This window comes from Lynx canadensis, chromosome D4, assembly GCF_007474595.2.
Source record: "Lynx canadensis isolate LIC74 chromosome D4, mLynCan4.pri.v2, whole genome shotgun sequence".
NCBI lineage: Eukaryota > Metazoa > Chordata > Mammalia > Carnivora > Felidae > Lynx > Lynx canadensis.
Window position 1 is genome coordinate 88,609,731 of NC_044315.2, and position 17,191 is coordinate 88,626,921.

Sequence of the window (17,191 nt, forward strand, 5' to 3'; positions counted from 1 at the left end):
GCCGCCTTCTTTACCCTAAGCGCGGATGCGGACACCGGGATGCCGGGGACCACTGGCCCGCACTGGGCAGGCGGAGGCCGGGGGTCCACGGCGGTCAGGTGCGAGGATGGCCTAGCAAAGGCCAAGACCCCACGGTGGAAGGAGTTCTTTGCCAAGGGGTGGGGAGGGCAGTGGCCTCCGAACGGGAAGGCCAGGCCTCCGACCTTCCGTGCAAGTCCCCCGTGCTGCGCAGGAAGCCTGGAGAGCCCCATTCCTCCAGCTAATCCAGAGCCCAAACCATGCCCCCAGAAAACTCGGCTCCCTTAACGGAACCTGAAATTGCAGGGAGGGAAGGAGGTGTCCCTATGAAGCCCCTCCGGCGTCTAGGGCTGGGGTCGGGGCTTGAGGCTAACCCCAGAAGTCGGCAGAGCCTGCAGGAAGCCGTGGCCTCGTCCGAGGCTCAGCAGCTCCTCGTCTCCGGAAAGAGGCCGAGAGACACCGTGCTGGCGCTGCGGGTGCCTGGGAACCTCAGCGCCGAAAAAGCACCCTGGTGGAATGGGGGAGGGAGGAAGGGAGAGAAGAGGGAGGCCAGAAGAGAAAGAACGAGAACTAGGAGGCCGGAAGGAAGGAGTGCCGAAGGCTGCGAGCCTCGCTCGGTGGCAGCCGAGCGGAGAAGCTGGGAGGCCGGAGCCTCAAGCCCCGCGCGCACCGCAGCCTCGCCTGGGGCTGCCAGCGGTTTCGGAGAACGTTCGCTTTGGAGCCCGGCTGCTCCCACGCACTGTCCGGGGACCCCTCTCAGCACCCCCTCCCCCGGTGCTCATCAGAAAAGCCTATTCTGGACAACGCGCGGCTAGCGGGGATTTCCGTCCCTAGCCCCCCGAGAGGCGGGAACCGGTCGCCCACGACGCCGTTTCGGGCAGGGCGGCCCCAGCGTTGGCCGCAGCCCCGCCGCGCAGCCCGTTCCGCGCGGGGAAGAGTTTCACACTCGGCCGCGAGCAGCGAGCGCGGCGGGAGGAGCGGCCCGTTTGAAGCGAAGCGCCCGGCTCCAGCAGCGCCGTCTGCAGCGGGGGATCGGCGCGGCCTGCGTCCTGGGGCCTGGAGCTCCGGAGAGCCCGGGCCGGGCCGGGAGGGCCTGGGATCGGAGGGGAGGAGAGGGGAGGGGAGGGGAGCGCCGGGCCGGCCGGGCCGGGAGGAGCAGCGCAGAGCCGGCCTGGGACAAGTGGGTGAGCGCGGGGCCGGCGGGGCCCGAGGCCAGGCGTCCCCTCCGGCCCAGTCCGGTCCCCGGAATCCGAGCGAGCCTCTCCGCGCCCCCTCCCCTGCTCCGTCCCCTCCTCTCCTGGCCGCGGGCTGAGCCTCCCTCCCAGCCCTGCGCTTCCCACGGGGAGAGGAGGAGGAAGAGGAGGGGAGGGGGGGGGGCGAGAGAGGAAGGGCCGGCGAGGGGCGGGAGGAGCGAAGAGGGACAATTCGGAGCGGCCTGCGCGCCCCCGCCCCTTGAGCTCTCGCGGCGAGGGCTCCTCGCGCCCGGCCGGGTACAACAAGTCTGTCCGACGTCAGGGGGTCATTAATAACCAATTAGGAGGGTCACTGCGGCTCCTATAAAGGCGCTGAGATTTTGCCAAGGGGAAGACCGTCCGGGCCGGGTGTGCGAGAGGCGAGCGCGCGTCCGAGAGCCCCTCGCCGCCGTTTCTCGGCAGCCACCCGCCTCCCACCCGCCCCGCACCCCCCGCACCCACCTCCGCCTCCACCCCCGTCTCTCTCCGGCCCTCCGCGCCGCCTCTGCCGTCTCTGCTGATTCCTCTCCCTCTCCGCCTCGCTCCCCCTCGTTCACTTTCCTCGCAGCCCGCCTCGCCTCCCGCTCCCTCCTGCGTCCTCCCCCTCCTCCTCCTCGTCCTCGTCCTCCCCCTGCTCCTCTTCCTTCTCCTCCTCCAGCACAGCCCTCCTCTCTCGCTCCTCCGCTCCCCTCTCACCCGCCGCATCCCCGCGTCGGCCCGGCCGTCCGTCCCCGGCGCCGGCGAGCCCCGGGCCGCCCATGATGGGCTCCGTGCTCCCGGCGGAGGCCCTGGTGCTCAAGACCGGGCTGAAGGCGCCGGGGCTGGCGCTGGCCGAGGTCATCACCTCCGACATCCTGCACAGCTTCCTGTACGGCCGCTGGCGCAACGTGCTGGGCGAGCAGCTCTTCGAGGACAAGAGCCACCACGCCAGCCCCAAGACGGCCTTCACCGCCGAGGTCCTGGCGCAGTCTTTCTCCGGCGGTGAGTCGCGCCGTCGAGGCCGGTCGCGTCCCCTCCTCCCGGCGGCCCCGGATTCCCCGCCTGGCGACGCCCGGGGCGCGGCCGGGACCAGGGGCGTCGCGGCCGCTCGCGCCAGCCTGGGCGCTGCAGGTGCTCCGCGGGCCTCAGTTTCCCGGAAGCCGAACCGGGGCGCGAGCGGTGAGGCCCGGGCGGGGCGGGGCGGGGCGGGGCGGGAAGCGGCCGCGTCGAGGCTGCGGGGCCCGGCGCCCCCAGGCTCTCCGCCCCCCCCCCCCCCCCCGCCCGCCCCTCGCCCCTTTGAGCCGGCGGGTTCCCGGCATTTAAAGCCTTACTAGGCGTGTAATAGCAGTTGACTCAAAAAGAAGGGGTTTAAAATTCATTTAGTTAACTTGGGCTTGACCCGCGAAAGTTCCCACTTAAACCGAGAACTTTAAAAGGGGGGGGGGGCTGGGGAGGGGGCGGAGGGCGGGCGGGCCGGGAGAGAAAGCCGCGGAGGGAGCGAGGGAGAGAAAGAGAGAGCGAGAAAAGTTTCTTTTCTTTAAGATGTCTCAAGTTCTTACTCCTCATTCATCAACCTGCAAACAATATCTTTCCCCGCCGCTGGCATCTCTGCGCGTCGCCCTCTCTTCCCCCGTGACGATTTCTGTTCCTCTCTTAATTTACCGTGCAGACTAATTCCACTTCCATTCACGCTATGTCAACCATCTAATCCCCCCTTTTTGTAAGGGGAATTCCTCGGCCCCTTTTAAACAAGTCCCCTCCGCATTGAGCTACAATTTACTGCTACAGCATTCTTCCCGGGCTAATGAATTTAGAATTAGCAATTTCTTTCGAATGGAGCCGAATGAATGCTATCACTTTAACAGCGTGACAAATTGCCGGCCGCGCCGCAATGGACACCGTTTAACCCCCCCTTTCAGCCGGCCCGCTCGCCGGCTATTTTCCCAGGTAGCTTAGAGGGGAACCTTGTAAGACATGGAAAACGCCCCTGTGCGCCTGGCCGCCCCCACTCCGGCTGCCGGGCCCGGCCGGGGGACCCCTCCCCGGGGGGCTGGGGGCCTCCCGGCTGTTTCCCGCCCAGAGGGGCGACTTCCAGGGCTCGCCTGGATCCGGGCGCCGCCCTTTCTGGCGCCCCGGATCACCGGCGCGGAGGGGGACCCAGGCGGGTCCCGGGTCACACGCAGCGCGCCGAAGGCGGCCCGCCGCAGCCCGAGTTTCTTTGGACCTTCCGCCGCCTCCCGCAGCCTGCGGTCTCTTTCCAGCGCTGTCGCCAGTCCGCCCCGAGGTGCGGGGCCTTCCGCACCCCGAAAAGCGTGAGAGCCGCTGGCCGCCTCCGGGGTCCTTCCACGGCGCCCTAGGTTCCGTGCGGGGAGGCGCCGTGAGCGCTGAGTGCCGGGGCCGAAGGGCGGTCTCGTCTTGGCTACCGCCTCCTCCTGGGAGCTGGCCTCGGTTTACCCATTTGTAAACCCGCGCGCTGCGACGGGCACGGTAGTTCTTGAACTCTTCCAGGGTGGAGAGCAGGGAGGTTGTGGATGCTTTGAGAATTAGTGGAGAGACAAAAAAAAAAAAAAAAAAAAAGGAAGAAAGAAAAGAAAGAAGGAAAGAAAAGCGTCCCTAGAAATGAGCCCCAAAGCATCTCTTGCTTTGGAAGGTACGGAGGGTCCCCCGGTTGCAAATGGAGGAGACTCCACCCTGCGCCCTCCACTCCTCCACGCGCGCACACACCCCAGTGACTTCTGCAGAGTCATTCCAGGGCGGGCCCGGGGTTGGTCTGGCCAGGCAGGACGGGCCTGGGTCCCTGGTGGGGAAGAGCCGGCCATCCCCTGCCTCAGGCTCTGACCGGGTCCCCCTGCCCCGGCGGCGGTCACAGAGGTGCAGAAGCTGTCCAGCCTGGTGCTGCCGGCGGAGGTGATCATCGCGCAGAGTTCCATCCCCGGCGAGGGCCTCGGCATCTTCTCCAAGACGTGGATCAAGGCCGGCACCGAGATGGGCCCCTTCACCGGCCGCGTCATCGCCCCGGAGCATGTGGACATCTGCAAGAACAACAACCTCATGTGGGAGGTAGGTTCCAGCCGGGGGAGAGGGGCTCGGGCGGGCGGGATCCTGGAGTCAGGCAGACGCCGCTTGGTCCCTGGCGCCCCAGCGCGCCCTGAAGCCGGATCCCGCACCTGTATGCCTGAAGGAGCCTCCCCAAACCACTCGCGGGAAGGCCATTGTTTGGAAAATCTGACCCTCCTCCCCCCTGGCCAACCCTTGGGACTGTTGTTGGCCCCAACTCGCAGAGGAGGGCACTGAGAGAGCAGGAGAGGCCGATGCTTGCCCAGGGTTTTGCCGACTGCTGGGAAGGGAACCCGGAGGAAGCTGCAAGGAAAACCCCTCAGAGCCACCCGGCCTTGTGGGTTCTTCCTAGGAATGGGCTTCTCAGCCCAGGAAGAATGATGACAACTGGAAATGATCAGGGACAAACTGGTGTTGAGTCAGCTTTCCAGGTCAGGAGCCCACATTCCACCAGACTATCTCAGCAGCCCTATGAATTATTATTCCCATTTTACAGAAGGAAACGGAAGCCCAGAGAAGCTTCCATTCATCCCAGGCCCTCTGACCCCTCTCTCCTCCGCCAGGGAGGACAAAGCCACTCCCCCAAACAATTCCGCCTCCTGGGGCTCCGGACCCCTGCAGCAGCTGCCGGGGGTTCGGGGGTGTTCGGAGCACCCTCTCCCTGATCTCATTCCCCCTCCCTCCATGGATCCACCCCCCCAGCCCCCACCTCACCGTCCCTGGAGGAGCCCAATATGACACATCTTGCTTCTGGTCACAGGAGCAGGAGGAAGGGAACAGGGCGATGGTCCAGACGCCTCTCCTGACCTCACCTCCTCCCTCCCTGGAGGCCTGGGCCAGTAGTTACCGGTCCCATTTGTTGCTAGGTTAGCAAGCTGGGGTCCAGCTTGGTCTCTGACTATTCTTGGTAGGTCCCACAAGGGGGGTTAGGCCAGGCCAGGGTGTCACCGTGAGCCAGTCTTCCCTCTCCAGGCTCCCGTGTCCCCCCCTCTGAGGTCCCGGCCAGTGCTCTCCGCTGCTTTGAGGAGCACCTCTGCATCCCCAGGGGGTTAGCTGGATACCACTTTGTCCAGTCAGTGATCCCTGGAGACCCTTCTCTTCTGGAGATGGGGAGCCCCTGGCAGCAGGGGCCGTGGGGCCCGGGAGACCGACTCCCTGTTGGTCACTTCTAGCTGCCTGGCCTCCGGAAAGTCACTGCGCTGCTCCGAGCCTCCCTTTTCTCAGCTGGAAGACTGAGATGAGAGCTGCTTCCCCTTCCTGGGGCTGTTGCGAGCACGGGGAGAGTGTGTGTGTGGATCTGCCGGGCCTGGGCCCGGCCACAGGTGGCGCCTGCGACACAGCCTGCCTCACTCCGTCCCTCGTTTCCCTGCGGGCAGGTGTTCAACGAGGACGGCACGGTGCGCTATTTCATCGATGCCAGCCAGGAGGACCACCGGAGCTGGATGACCTATATCAAGTGCGCGCGTAACGAGCAGGAGCAGAACCTGGAGGTCGTCCAGATTGGCACCAGCATCTTCTACAAGGCCATTGAGGTGAGCGTGTGTCCTGTTGTGTAAGGAAGCGTGGGGCGGCCGGGAGAAGGTGTGCAGGCAGCCGCGTCCGTCCCGGGAACCGCAGGGGATGGAAGGGTGTTGCCTTCGGGCCCCGCTGGCCCTGCTCAGGCTGTACGACCGGGGCCCACGCATCGCGGTCCCTGGGAGCACCAACTTCGTGGCAGGCTTCCTGCTGTGGATCAGAAAGGACAGAACTTGTGACTTGATGCCCTTGTGGATGTCGCGAGCACCTCAGCGGTGAGGTCCTTGGATAGCTGCTTAGGGTGTCCTGGGGTCCAGAAGCCAAGAGATACGGAGAGCAAGACGTGGGAAGGCAGCCTGGGGAAAACATCTGGATGGGAGGGAGGACACTGTGTCTGCGGCATTTTAGCTCCTTGTCCTGCTCGCGTGGGATGCTCATGACATGTGGATCACGACTCTGGTCTCAGCTATCACGTATTGATCCCTTGCTGTGTAAGGCTTCTCCTAGGCTCTGTGTATGCATCCTCGTTTATAATCCTTGTGCATTTACTCCACGAGGGAGGACTCCACGAGGAGGAAGCTGGGTCTCACTTGGTGGCAGACGGACTCAGGAGCTCTCACCGAGCCTTGCGGGGGCAATGTTAGTGCGAATGCCCGTGTGGAGTGGAACTTCTTGGAGGCGAGAGAGAGGGAGAGAGAGCAGACACATAAATATCACATCCCATGGTTGGGGGTAGCTAAGCCAGGCCCAGGTCACGGGAAGGTTCGGGAGGATGGGAAAAGGAGGTGTTCCCAATAGGGAAACGCTTGGGCAGAGGCAGAAAAGCTGACGGTGTATGGGGAGGGGCTGACGGCGCAAAGCAAGCCGACTGGTGGCCGCCATGATGGCCATGCTGTCGGGACCCTCCCTGGACAGTGTCCCTTGGTAGGAAATTTGCTTACCATCTGGCCCGGAGTGGAACAAGCTGTCCTCCTTCCCCATGGCAGATTGGTGGTAAGGGCTGTGTGTGTGTGGGGGGGGGGGGGGACAGCAGGGGGATGTTCCCCCCACACTTGTTTGGACCTCATTCTTCCACTCCGCTAGCAGAAGGGGGCAGTGTCCCTTAGGGTGGGGCTGGGCTTGGTTGAGTTTTGGAGGAGTCTGAAGGAGAATGATTTCCCTGTAGTCCATTTTCTCCCAGGGACTCGAAGCCCCAAGTCTTTCTAAGGCCTGAGGGGCACTGGGGCCTAGCAGCTTCTGGAACCGGGGTCCAGTTGTCCCTCCGTCACCAGGCTCCAGGAAATCTCCCAGAGATGACAGCAGGATGGTCTTTGCCTGTGGCCGGGGAGTGGGTCCCAGCTGAAAGGTGGGCCCTGGTGGGGGGGCCAGGAAGTGGAGGGGGACCAGGAGGGTGAAGCCAGGTGCAGTTTCTGGACTGGGGTTCAAGTGAGGGGGAGCAGCATGGGGCTGCGTGAAGGTAGGGCTGAAGGTGGCCTAGGCCCAGGACAGAGGTGGCCGCTGTGACCATGTGGCTGGGCCACCACTCTGTGGGAACAAGGACCCCCTCCCCCCCCCCACCGGCTGGCCTCAAATTGGCCTCGGGTGTGGCTGAACCTCACTGCCAGCAGAGAGCACCCCCTGCATCTTCACCCCTCCCACCCTCCCAGCCTCACTCGCACATCCTCCTACTTGCGCACTGAGTCCCGGCCATCCCGCTACAGAAGAGACCGGGGACGCACACCCTTCGTGTTCCTCACGTGCACACACATAACACGAGCACAGGTGCACACGCGTGTGCGCATGAGAGAAAATAGGAACGTTCACACGATTCGGGCCAAAGGACTCCCGGCTGGGACAGACTCGGGGGCCTCTCAGTCTCATCTCCCGGTGTGGGTGTCCCTGCCCAAGGCTCACCAGAGTCAGGAAACATCAACAGAAATTTCTACAGAAATTCCGAGTCAGAGGGCACAGTGGCTGAAGGGTATCTCCAGGGAGGAATCTGAATTTATAAGATCAAAAAAATAAAACCCTGCATTTCATCAGGATTTAAGGTGAGAGAAAAGGATAAGGGGAAGGAAATCGTATCACATATGATACTGTGAGCTAAACACCACTGATTTGCCGTTAATGCTTGCCCAGGGTTGGCAAGCCTACGGAGGGGACTGTTTGGGTGAGGGACAAGGAAACACAAAATGTCACTTTACTTTCATTTAAACTTTAAAAAAAAAAATGTTTATTTTTGAGAGCGAGAGAGCACATGAGCGCAGAAGCAGGGGAGGGGCAAAGAAAAAGAGGGAGACACAGAATCTGAAGCAGGTGCCAGGCTCTGAGCTGTCAGTACAGAGCCCGCTCGGGGCTCGAACTCACGAACCGGGAGATCATGACCTGAGCTGAAGTCGGACGCTCGGCCCACTGAGCCACCCAGATGCCCCTCATTTTACTTTTAATAAGTGAAGCTGGACACCTTCCTCGTGATGGCAGTCTTCTCAAACCATTGTGTGGCAACGTGAGATTCCACTTATGGGACCTGCACACCCCAGGTCTGGACGGGGGTGACCACCCACCGTGCCTCAGGGCCGAGGCCAGCGCTCCCTGGCCCTTCTAGGCTCCACCAGAAGAAATTGCTGCTCCCCCGGGCCACTCCCCGAAGCCTCTGGAATACGTGGGCCATTTGTTCTGCGCGTGTGTGTGAGTCGGCCGAGGAGCTGGGCCTTGGCCATGATCCATTGTCTTACTCTTTCTGTCAACTCAGAGCTGCTGTTTATTTTCCGTAACGGGAACCCATTACTTGCCCCCCAAAACGGGAAGGAACATCTTTCTGCAATAAACAGCACACACGGCGGCTGCGCTCGAAGTCCCCACAAATACAAAATAGTAGCCCTCCAGATGGGGCTGGGGTTTCAAGGCCAGCCAGTCGGTGGAGAACCCCCAGGCGGGTTTGGCATCTGGCTGCTATTGCTGGGCCATTCTCCTCGTCGATTTGGCCACAGAAGCATTTACTGGAACGTCAGGTGCCTAAAATGACATTTCTAGAAAGCGCCGGGCACATAGCAAGTGACCACTCAGTGTTGAACAAGTAAGTCTTGCTGCATCCAGGATGGGGGCCTGGACCTAAGGTCTGAGCAACTTTTTACGAATCGAGACCTTTCAGCTCTGTGAGACACTATCACGGTCCCCTGTCCCCGTCTTATTATTTTTTTCTAAGGTTTATTTACGTATTCCGAGAGAGACAGTGACAGTACGAGCAGGGGCGGGGCAGGCAGAGAGGGAGACAGAGAATCCCAAGCAGGCTCCGGACTGCCAGCGCAGAGTCTGACGCGGGGCTCGAACCCACGAGATCGTAAGATCGTGACCTGAACCGAAACCAAGAGTCGGATGGATGATTCACTGACTGAGCCAGCCAGGCGCCGCTCACTGTCCCCGTTTTAATGATGATAAAACTAACGGTCAGGGAGATCGCAGGAGGTTGGCGAGCTGTGATTTGAATCTAGGCCTGTCTGACCCCCCCCTCCCCCCCCAGGGCAAAGCTGTTGGTCACCATGTCATGGGGCCTCCCTGGCCAATATGTATTTGCTGGAACTCTATTAATTGGTGTGTCAGGACATCTGTGGCACAATGGAAATTGATATTCGTCCAGATGACACGGAGATCCTTCTAGACGAGGGCTTTTGCGCCGCCCGGGGAAAGGGAGGGAGGGCCTCAGAGCCTCCTGGGAGCATGTTCAATAGTGCGGCATAAATTTTTATTAGGAAAACAACCCCAAGCCGGCCGGTTTCCACTTACAATAAAAATTCAGAAATGGGGCAGAACAAAACTTCTGGGCTGATAGGGAAGGTTAAGAAGCACAAGTTGAGAGGGGCGCCTGGGTGGCTCAGTCGGTTGAGCGTCCAGCTCTCGATTTGGGCTCAGGTCACGGTCCCAGGGTCATGGAATTGAGGCCCGTGTCAGGCTCTGCACGAAGCGCGGAGCCTGCTTAAGATTCTTTTTCTCTCTGCCCCTCTCCTCTCCTTGCGCACTCTCTCTCTAAAATAAAATAGAAATTAAGAGCATGAGTGGAGCGATTATGTAATTTGTCAAGGAAAGACTCAGGCCCCGATATTCCCCCCAAGTCTTGGCAACGTAGATTTTATGGTACGCGACTCGGTTTCTTTGGGAATTATTTGCTTTGTTGTGTGTCCTGAGCCAGCGCCTAATGTCCAGAAAAGTGAATAAATAGCTGATTCTGGTTCTCCGGCCTCCAGTGGAGAGTCCTGCCAGGGCCACGCCAGAGTGTTGGCCGTAAGACACCACGGAAGGATCTGGAAGGCCTGACGGGCACCGTGGCTGTTCTTTGCTCTCAGGCGGTCAGCTGCCGGGACCCTGGGAGTCTGTGGACAATGGCGCCAGGATCTCAGGGAGGAGGCTACGGGTCCGGTCTGAGGGTCTCCTTGTCTCCGTCTCTGGGGTTATTGCATGAGGGGTCCCAGTGAGCAAATGGAGACTAGATGTCCAGGTCAGGGGCTGCCGCTGGCTTCCCAGAGCTCGGGAAAGATCTGAGAGGCTCCACTTCCGACCTTCCCCAGTGCTGGTGGCTTCTCCAGATCCGGCGAGCTGTGTCGTTCCCAATTCCAGGAGATTCTTCTTCAGAGATTTTCTTTCTTTTATGTATGTATGTATACGTATATGTATATGTACATGTATATGTATATGTATATATATATATGTGTGTGTGTGTGTGTGTGTGTATGTATATATACAGCTTGAAAGTAATATTTGTTCATTGCTTTTCTAAAAATCCGCTATCTCATCTAGAAAGCAGAATTCACTCTGCTCCTCATGAACCTTAAGTCAGCATGTTTTAATCGTCTCAAAATGACAAACCCTTCTGTGGAAAGAAGCGTAGAAAACTGGCGACGGTGGCTGGGCGTCCAGGATGGGAGGGAGAGTTACTTTTCGTTATATACCCCCCCTTATGTGTTGACACGTTTTGGTCAACGTGTCTGCATCGTGGTTTCAACTTCTGAAATTAACTAGTAAAATTAATTTTCGGACGTCTAAAAAATGTGTTGGTAAATACACGCGTCACTCTGTATCAAGAGTCGATATTGAAGCTCTTATTTAAAAAATAATATTCCTGGGGCGCCTGGGCGGCTCCGTCGGTTAAGTGTCTGATTCCTGATCTCGGCTCAGGTTGTGAGCTCACGGTTCGTGAGTTCAAGCCCCGCGTGGGGCTGTGCGCTGATGGCGTGGAGCCTGCTTGGGATTCTGTCTCTCCTTCTCCCTGCTCCTCCCCCCCTTGTGCTCACTCTCAAAGTAAATACATAAACTTCAAAAAAATTTTTTTAAATAATATTCCAAACAACCATTTTTAAAATGATTTTTAAATGTTTGTTTATTTTTGAGAGACAGAATACAGGCCAGGGAGGGGCAGAGAGAGAGGCAGACACAGAATCTGAAGCAGGCTCCAGGCTCCGAGCTGTCAGCACAGAACCCGACACGGGGCTCGAACTCACAAACTGCGAGATCATGACCTGAGCCGAAGTCGGATGCTCAACCGACTGAGTCACCCAGGTGCCCCTCCAAACGACCATTTTGAATAATAATACTCAGAATCTGTGCAGTCCCAGATGTTCTTGGCTTCTGGTTCCTCACCATTGTTGTTGTCGCGTTCATTTTAGATTTAATAACAATCGCTATTGTCTATTACAAGGAGAAGGCTGGTGTTGACTTAGATCCTTGATTCCTACACTGAGAGTCTGGAGGTAGAGGCGAAGATCAGGGCGACATCCGCCGGGGGCTTGCTGAACTTCCCATGCACATCACTGCTCTCCCTGGGGGTGCTCCCGCCCCAGCCAAGCCGGAAGCAGTGGCCCGATCTCGGGCTCCCGTGCTTGGCGCATGCGGCCCCAGCCTGTGCTCTTGTCGGGTCACCGAAGGCAAAGCCACCAGTCATCCTGGGCTTTCACTGTGCCAGCGGCCGGAGCCACACTGCAGGCTCTGTGGGGACCACTGGGGGACCTGATGCTCCACGGAGCGCTGCCAGCTTCCTGAGAGGCTGGTGGGCTTCGGGAAAATTATAGCAAGCGCTCCTGTGTCCGTCCACCTCGCCAAGGTTTATGTGCGGGGCTCTGAGGAGCCCTGACCCCGTGAGACCAGAGCAATGGTGCTGTCCCTGTTTTACAGTCGAGGAAACTGAGGCCCGGCGACGGAAGGCAAGCTGCCCGAGGTCACAGGCTCGGCAGCTAGGGAGCCCAGGTGGCCCCTGACAGCGTGACTTCAGGTCCCGAGTCAGAACCCTCTGCGGGAGTGTCTCCTGTTGGGACAGTCTGACGGGGAGCCCATTGCTTTGGAAGCATGATTCTGGAAACGGAAACTAGGAGTCGGGACGGTGTGGGAGATGACTTACGATCAGAGTGTCAGAGTTGGGGGACCTCAGGGCTCATGTTCCCCCACCCCCTCATTCGAGGAGACAAGCTTAGAGAGGCCAAGGGCTGGCCTAGGGTCACACAGGGACCACATGGCAGAGGGCCTCTCCACACCTTCCCTCAGAGAGCAGCCTTCTGACAATGAACTGATCGTCAATTGTTCTAGTTCCAACCTCGTCTTTTCTAGGGGGACTCACAAAACCTCTGTCTTCTCTGACCCCTTTCCAGCAGGGCCTCCACCGCTGTCCCGCTGACTTCTGGGACAGCGGCCATGACTGTGAATGACCTTGAGGACTGTCCCTGTGGTGCCAAGTTCTAGTCTGCCTGCCTTCTTTGAGGCACCACCTAATTTTCCTGGGGTTTGGGGGCTGCACTTTCCATATTCAAACCCTGGCATCCTCTGCTTGGTTTCTGGTCACTCACTGACCCTGAGGGCTCGACGTGATGCCCCATGGGTGGGGGCGGGGAGGGGGAGCTGTTGGGAAGGGACCCGGGGACCCCGGGCTGAGTCTTAGGAGGACGCAGTGACGAGGCCCCCTCACACACTTGCCCTCTCCCACTCCTCTCCTTTCAGATCGAGCAGAGCCGGCTGGTCTGAGGGTTGTCCTAGCTCTGACCGGGGGAAGGAAGCGGTGGTGGCCATAAGTGTTCCGCCTGTGGTGGGGGTCTGCAGGCCAGAGCCCCACGGAAGGGGCGGGGCCTTCTCTGCAACCAGGGAGCCCGAGGGAGGGGGCTCCTATCCTTGAGTGATTCCAGATACCCCCAGATGGTTTCCGTGTGACCTTTGGTGCTGCAACTCCGTTTAGATGGTGGACGACCCGTGAGGCGAACAAACCACTTGCTGCCTGGGGGTGTCCAGCTTTCTCTGGGAAGGTCAGAGAGTGACCCACGGGCTGAATGCCAAAGTCAGCTCGGGGGGTGCAGGCTTGGGAGGGTGGGGCCCATCTCCTCTTTCCTTTGTCTCTCTCTCGCTCTAAGATTTTATTTTATTTTATTATTTTTTTATTTGGGAGAGCACGAGCAGGGGAGAGGGACAGAGGGAGAGAGAGAAAGAATCCCAAGCAGGCTCCACCCTGATCCCACGACTAAAATCAAGAGTTGGACACTCACCCAACCGACTGAGTCACCCAGGCACCCCTTTTAAGATTTTATTGTTAAGTAATCTCTACACCCAACATGGGACTCGAACTCACAACCCCGAGATCAAGAGTGGCGTGCTCTACTGACCGAGAAAGCCAGGCGCCCCAACTCTCTCATCTGTCTTAGTTGCCGGGGCCTGAAGATTCCCCGATTGGGAGGGGCTAACTGGCTGTCGCCAAAGGCCTGGCGGGCCCCTTGGGATGTCCCCCCGTTCCTCCGGAGTGTGGGGTTTATGGTTAGTGCCACGTCAGGCCTTCCACAGCCTCCCTGGACTGTCCAGGCCTTCACCCCTTCCCTGGGGCAGGTTCCCCCCCGCCCCGGGGAGTGGCCCTGTCATCATTTGTGAAGTTCTCTCCCATAGAAATGGATTTTAGGTCCGTGTGCCCCAGTATTTCCTGAGGTGAGGGTGTTTCTCAATCGGAATGCTTCTTTTCTAGCATTTGCCGTGTGCAAAGGAGTCCCGCAGAGACAGTGACAGGGACAGAAGCACGTGTGATGTGGTGCTGCCTTGTGGGCGCTTTGGATGAGAGGTGTTGCCAGAACATTTTCAGGCCAGATGTAACCAAGTCCCCTGGGGTGCCCCGCAGCCCACGCTCCTGGGGCACACCTGCCTCAGCCCTGCAGACCTGAGGGCTGGCTGACTCTGGTTCCCCTCAGTAAGAAACGAAAAGTTTTCTGGCCTACCTTCTTCCGGAACTTCTGTTTGCTACAAGGCTTCGCTCTGTTGCTGCCAGTTCGGGAGCTCTTACGTGGCTGGATGGCAGCTGTGTTCCCCGCAGTGTTCCCCAGGACAGAGATGGCGAGAAGGCCTGGGCTGGGAGAGGGAAGCAGAGGGCCAGACGGAGCATCCCCCGGACTTCTATGTTTGTGCAGCTCGCTGGGGACGCCTAGGGTGGCTTTCTCGGGGCTGACACTGGATCCACATCTCCATGGCAGGCAGAGGACAGCTGCCTCCTGGCTCCGGGGCAGGGGGAGCGGGGAGGGGGGATGTGCAGACACCCTGAGTCTCACACCTGGGACCGCTGTCTCCCTAACCCCCTCCTGCTTTCTTCCCGGTAGATGATCCCCCCTGACCAGGAGCTGCTGGTGTGGTATGGAAACTCACACAACACGTTCCTGGGGATCCCTGGTGTGCCCGGACTAGAGGAGGAGCAGAAAAAGAACAAGCATGGTAGGTAGTCTCTATGAGGCCACGATGAACCCAGAATGAGAGTGTGTGTGTGTGTGTGTGTGTGTGCGTGCGCGCGCATGTCTTTGTGGCAGGGAGGCTCCTGGCCTCCGGGGATCCTGGTTCCATCTCCAGCAGTATTGAGCACAGGAGACTATTGGCCCAAGCAGGCCGATGCCCCTGGAACTGCCCACCGCAGTCCCCGCATGAACAGCAGTGTGTTTCCTGGATAAAATAAATGATCTGGGGGCAGGTTCCGTGGGGAGACACCAGAGAGGCAGAGGGTGTAGCGCAAGGAGCAAGGGGCCCAGCAGTGGGAGCCTGGATTGAGATCCAGCTCTGCTTTACCATCTTGCCTCAGTTTCTCCATCTGTGAAGGCAAGATGTTGGGCGAGATGATCTTTAAACTGCCTTCCAGCTCTGGCGATGTACATGCCCCTCTGTCCCCGGTGTAGGGCCTGGGGCAGGTGCTTGGTATAAACATGTCGATTGAAGGTGGGGCAGAGTGTGCCTTGCCTCCGTGGGTTGTGGGGGGTCACTGGTCATCACGATAGAGACCACTTGCACAAGACCTATTTCATGCCAAGTTTATCGAGCTAAACCTTTTACAGGTTATCATCCCACTTGGGTCCTCCTAAAGCCCTCGCGAAATGTGGTCATCTTTAATTTGAGAGGACAAAGCTGAGACCCTGCGCTGCGGCTAATGTTTTGCAAACACTAATTTCTCTGATCCTTACAGCAGCTTCTGGGGCTGATGCTATTATTACTTCCATCTCAGCAATGAGAACAATGAGGCGCAGTTCCCTGGTACATAACAGGCACCCAGGAAATATCTGTGGGATGAATAAATGGTATTTGGGGGGTCTTTTATGGAAAACAGTCATTTATAGAAGGTTACTTTGAGCCACGTACTTCCCATATACAGGCTAAGGGAGGTAAAGTGCAGGTTTTTGTGATCATCTGGCCAAGTTGTGCATAGCCCCATGAGGTCGTTGTAGGTCCCCGTTTTACAGATGGGAACGTTGAGGTTTCGGAGGCGAAGTCACTAAGGCCTCGAGGTCTCAGCACAGTCTGGATCCAACTCCTATCTGACCCCAAGCCAGGCTCCCAGACGCCCCTCTCATCCCGCCCACCGGTCTGCTCCGGACCCCGCACCCGCCCGCCCCGGGGCCATCCGAGGCGGGGCCGGGAGGAGGGCGCGCGTGGCGGGGGGTGCGCGCGTGCCGGGCCGCGGCGGCGCGGGTCGTAACGAGCCTGCTCTCTCCCCCCCCCCCCCCCCCCCCCCCCCCCCCCCCCCCCCCCGGGGCCCCGCCCGCGCGGCCAGAGGACTTCCACCCGGCGGACTCGGCGGCGGGCACCGCGGGCCGCATGCGCTGTGTCATCTGCCACCGCGGCTTCAACTCGCGCAGCAACCTGCGCTCGCACATGCGCATCCACACGCTGGACAAGCCCTTCGTGTGCCGCTTCTGCAACCGCCGCTTCAGCCAGTCGTCCACTCTGCGCAACCACGTGCGCCTGCACACGGGCGAGCGCCCCTACAAGTGCCAGGTGTGCCAGAGCGCCTACTCGCAGCTGGCCGGCCTGCGCGCCCACCAGAAGAGCGCGCGCCACCGGCCGCCCAGCGCCGCGCTGCAGGCGCACTCGCCCGCGCTGCCCGCGCCGCACGCGCACGCGCCCGCGCTCGCGGCCGCCGCCGCCGCGGCCGCGCACACCTGCCGGCCATGGTGCTGTGAGCGCCGCGCGCGCGCCCGCGCCCGCCGCGCCCGCGCGCCCCGCCTCCCGCCTCCCGCCTCCCGCCCGCGCGGCGCGGGCCGGGACTGCGCGCTCACTCCTGACTCGACCCCGCCCCCCCCCCACCCCGCTCCGGCCAGAGGTGCCCCGCGCCGTAGGTGCGCCCCGGAAGTGACCCCCTAGGCAAACAGTCTCCGTTCAGTCTCGCAGGTGAGGACACTGACGGGCGGCTGATCGGCCTCCTCCTCCTCCTCCTCGGGGGTCCCCACGCCCGGCCTCGCCCCCGAGTCTCCCCGCTGCCCGGGCTGGCATCCCTCGGGGGTGGCGGGGCCTCAGCGGGGACGGGGAGCTCGGGAGTGGGGGGAGGACGACCGCCCGGGGCCTGAGGGCGGGGGTGCGGGCCGGTGCGCGCACCGCACCTCCGGCTGCCTCTGGGGACTGGTGCCCCCGCAGGGTCGGGAGTCACGGACACGACCTTGAGAGTTGGGGGCTGGCGGGGCTCGGGGGCAGCCGGAAGAGACCTGAAACCTGCTCCTCCCTCGTGGGCGGGCTCTTCTCTCCTTCTGGCCACCTTAGTCCCAAAGCCGGCTCCCGGGGAGGGACCGAAGCACCAATACTGTGCGTGTGCCAGGCTCGCTGAGCGCGAGGGCAAACGGAAATCCACCGGAGGACCCGGGCGAGGCCCTCCTCCTCTTTGGGCCCCGGTTTACCCCTTACCGATCTGTAAAATGGGAGAGTTGGAGCCATGCCTCCTCTCCTTCATGTCTGATTTATGTTTGGTAAGAGGAATATTCCCTTCCCCTTCTGGCCACACGCCTGCGGGAGGAGGGCAAGACTGGCTTCTCCGCCGGCAAAGAACTTCCAAACAGTGCGGGATCCCGGGGCGTGGGGGCGGCGGGGGTGCGGGGTGGGGGTTCGCCCCTTCCACCCGCACCCTCCTTGCCTCCTCCGGAGTCTCCCCAAACTCT

The 17,191-nt window shown here is 60.5% G+C and overlaps 1 protein-coding gene across 1 annotated transcript; it reads left to right on the top strand.

The window, feature by feature from the left end:
- The first annotated feature begins 2,008 nt into the window (after positions 1 to 2,008).
- On the top strand, positions 2,009 to 16,225 carry PRDM12 (PR/SET domain 12). Its single transcript, XM_030293649.1, is given in 6 exon segments — positions 2,009 to 2,231; positions 4,099 to 4,289; positions 5,663 to 5,818; positions 14,384 to 14,495; positions 15,817 to 16,197; positions 16,200 to 16,225. Coding segments are annotated over 6 exon segments (1,089 nt in total).
- The last annotated feature ends 966 nt before the right edge of the window (positions 16,226 to 17,191 follow it).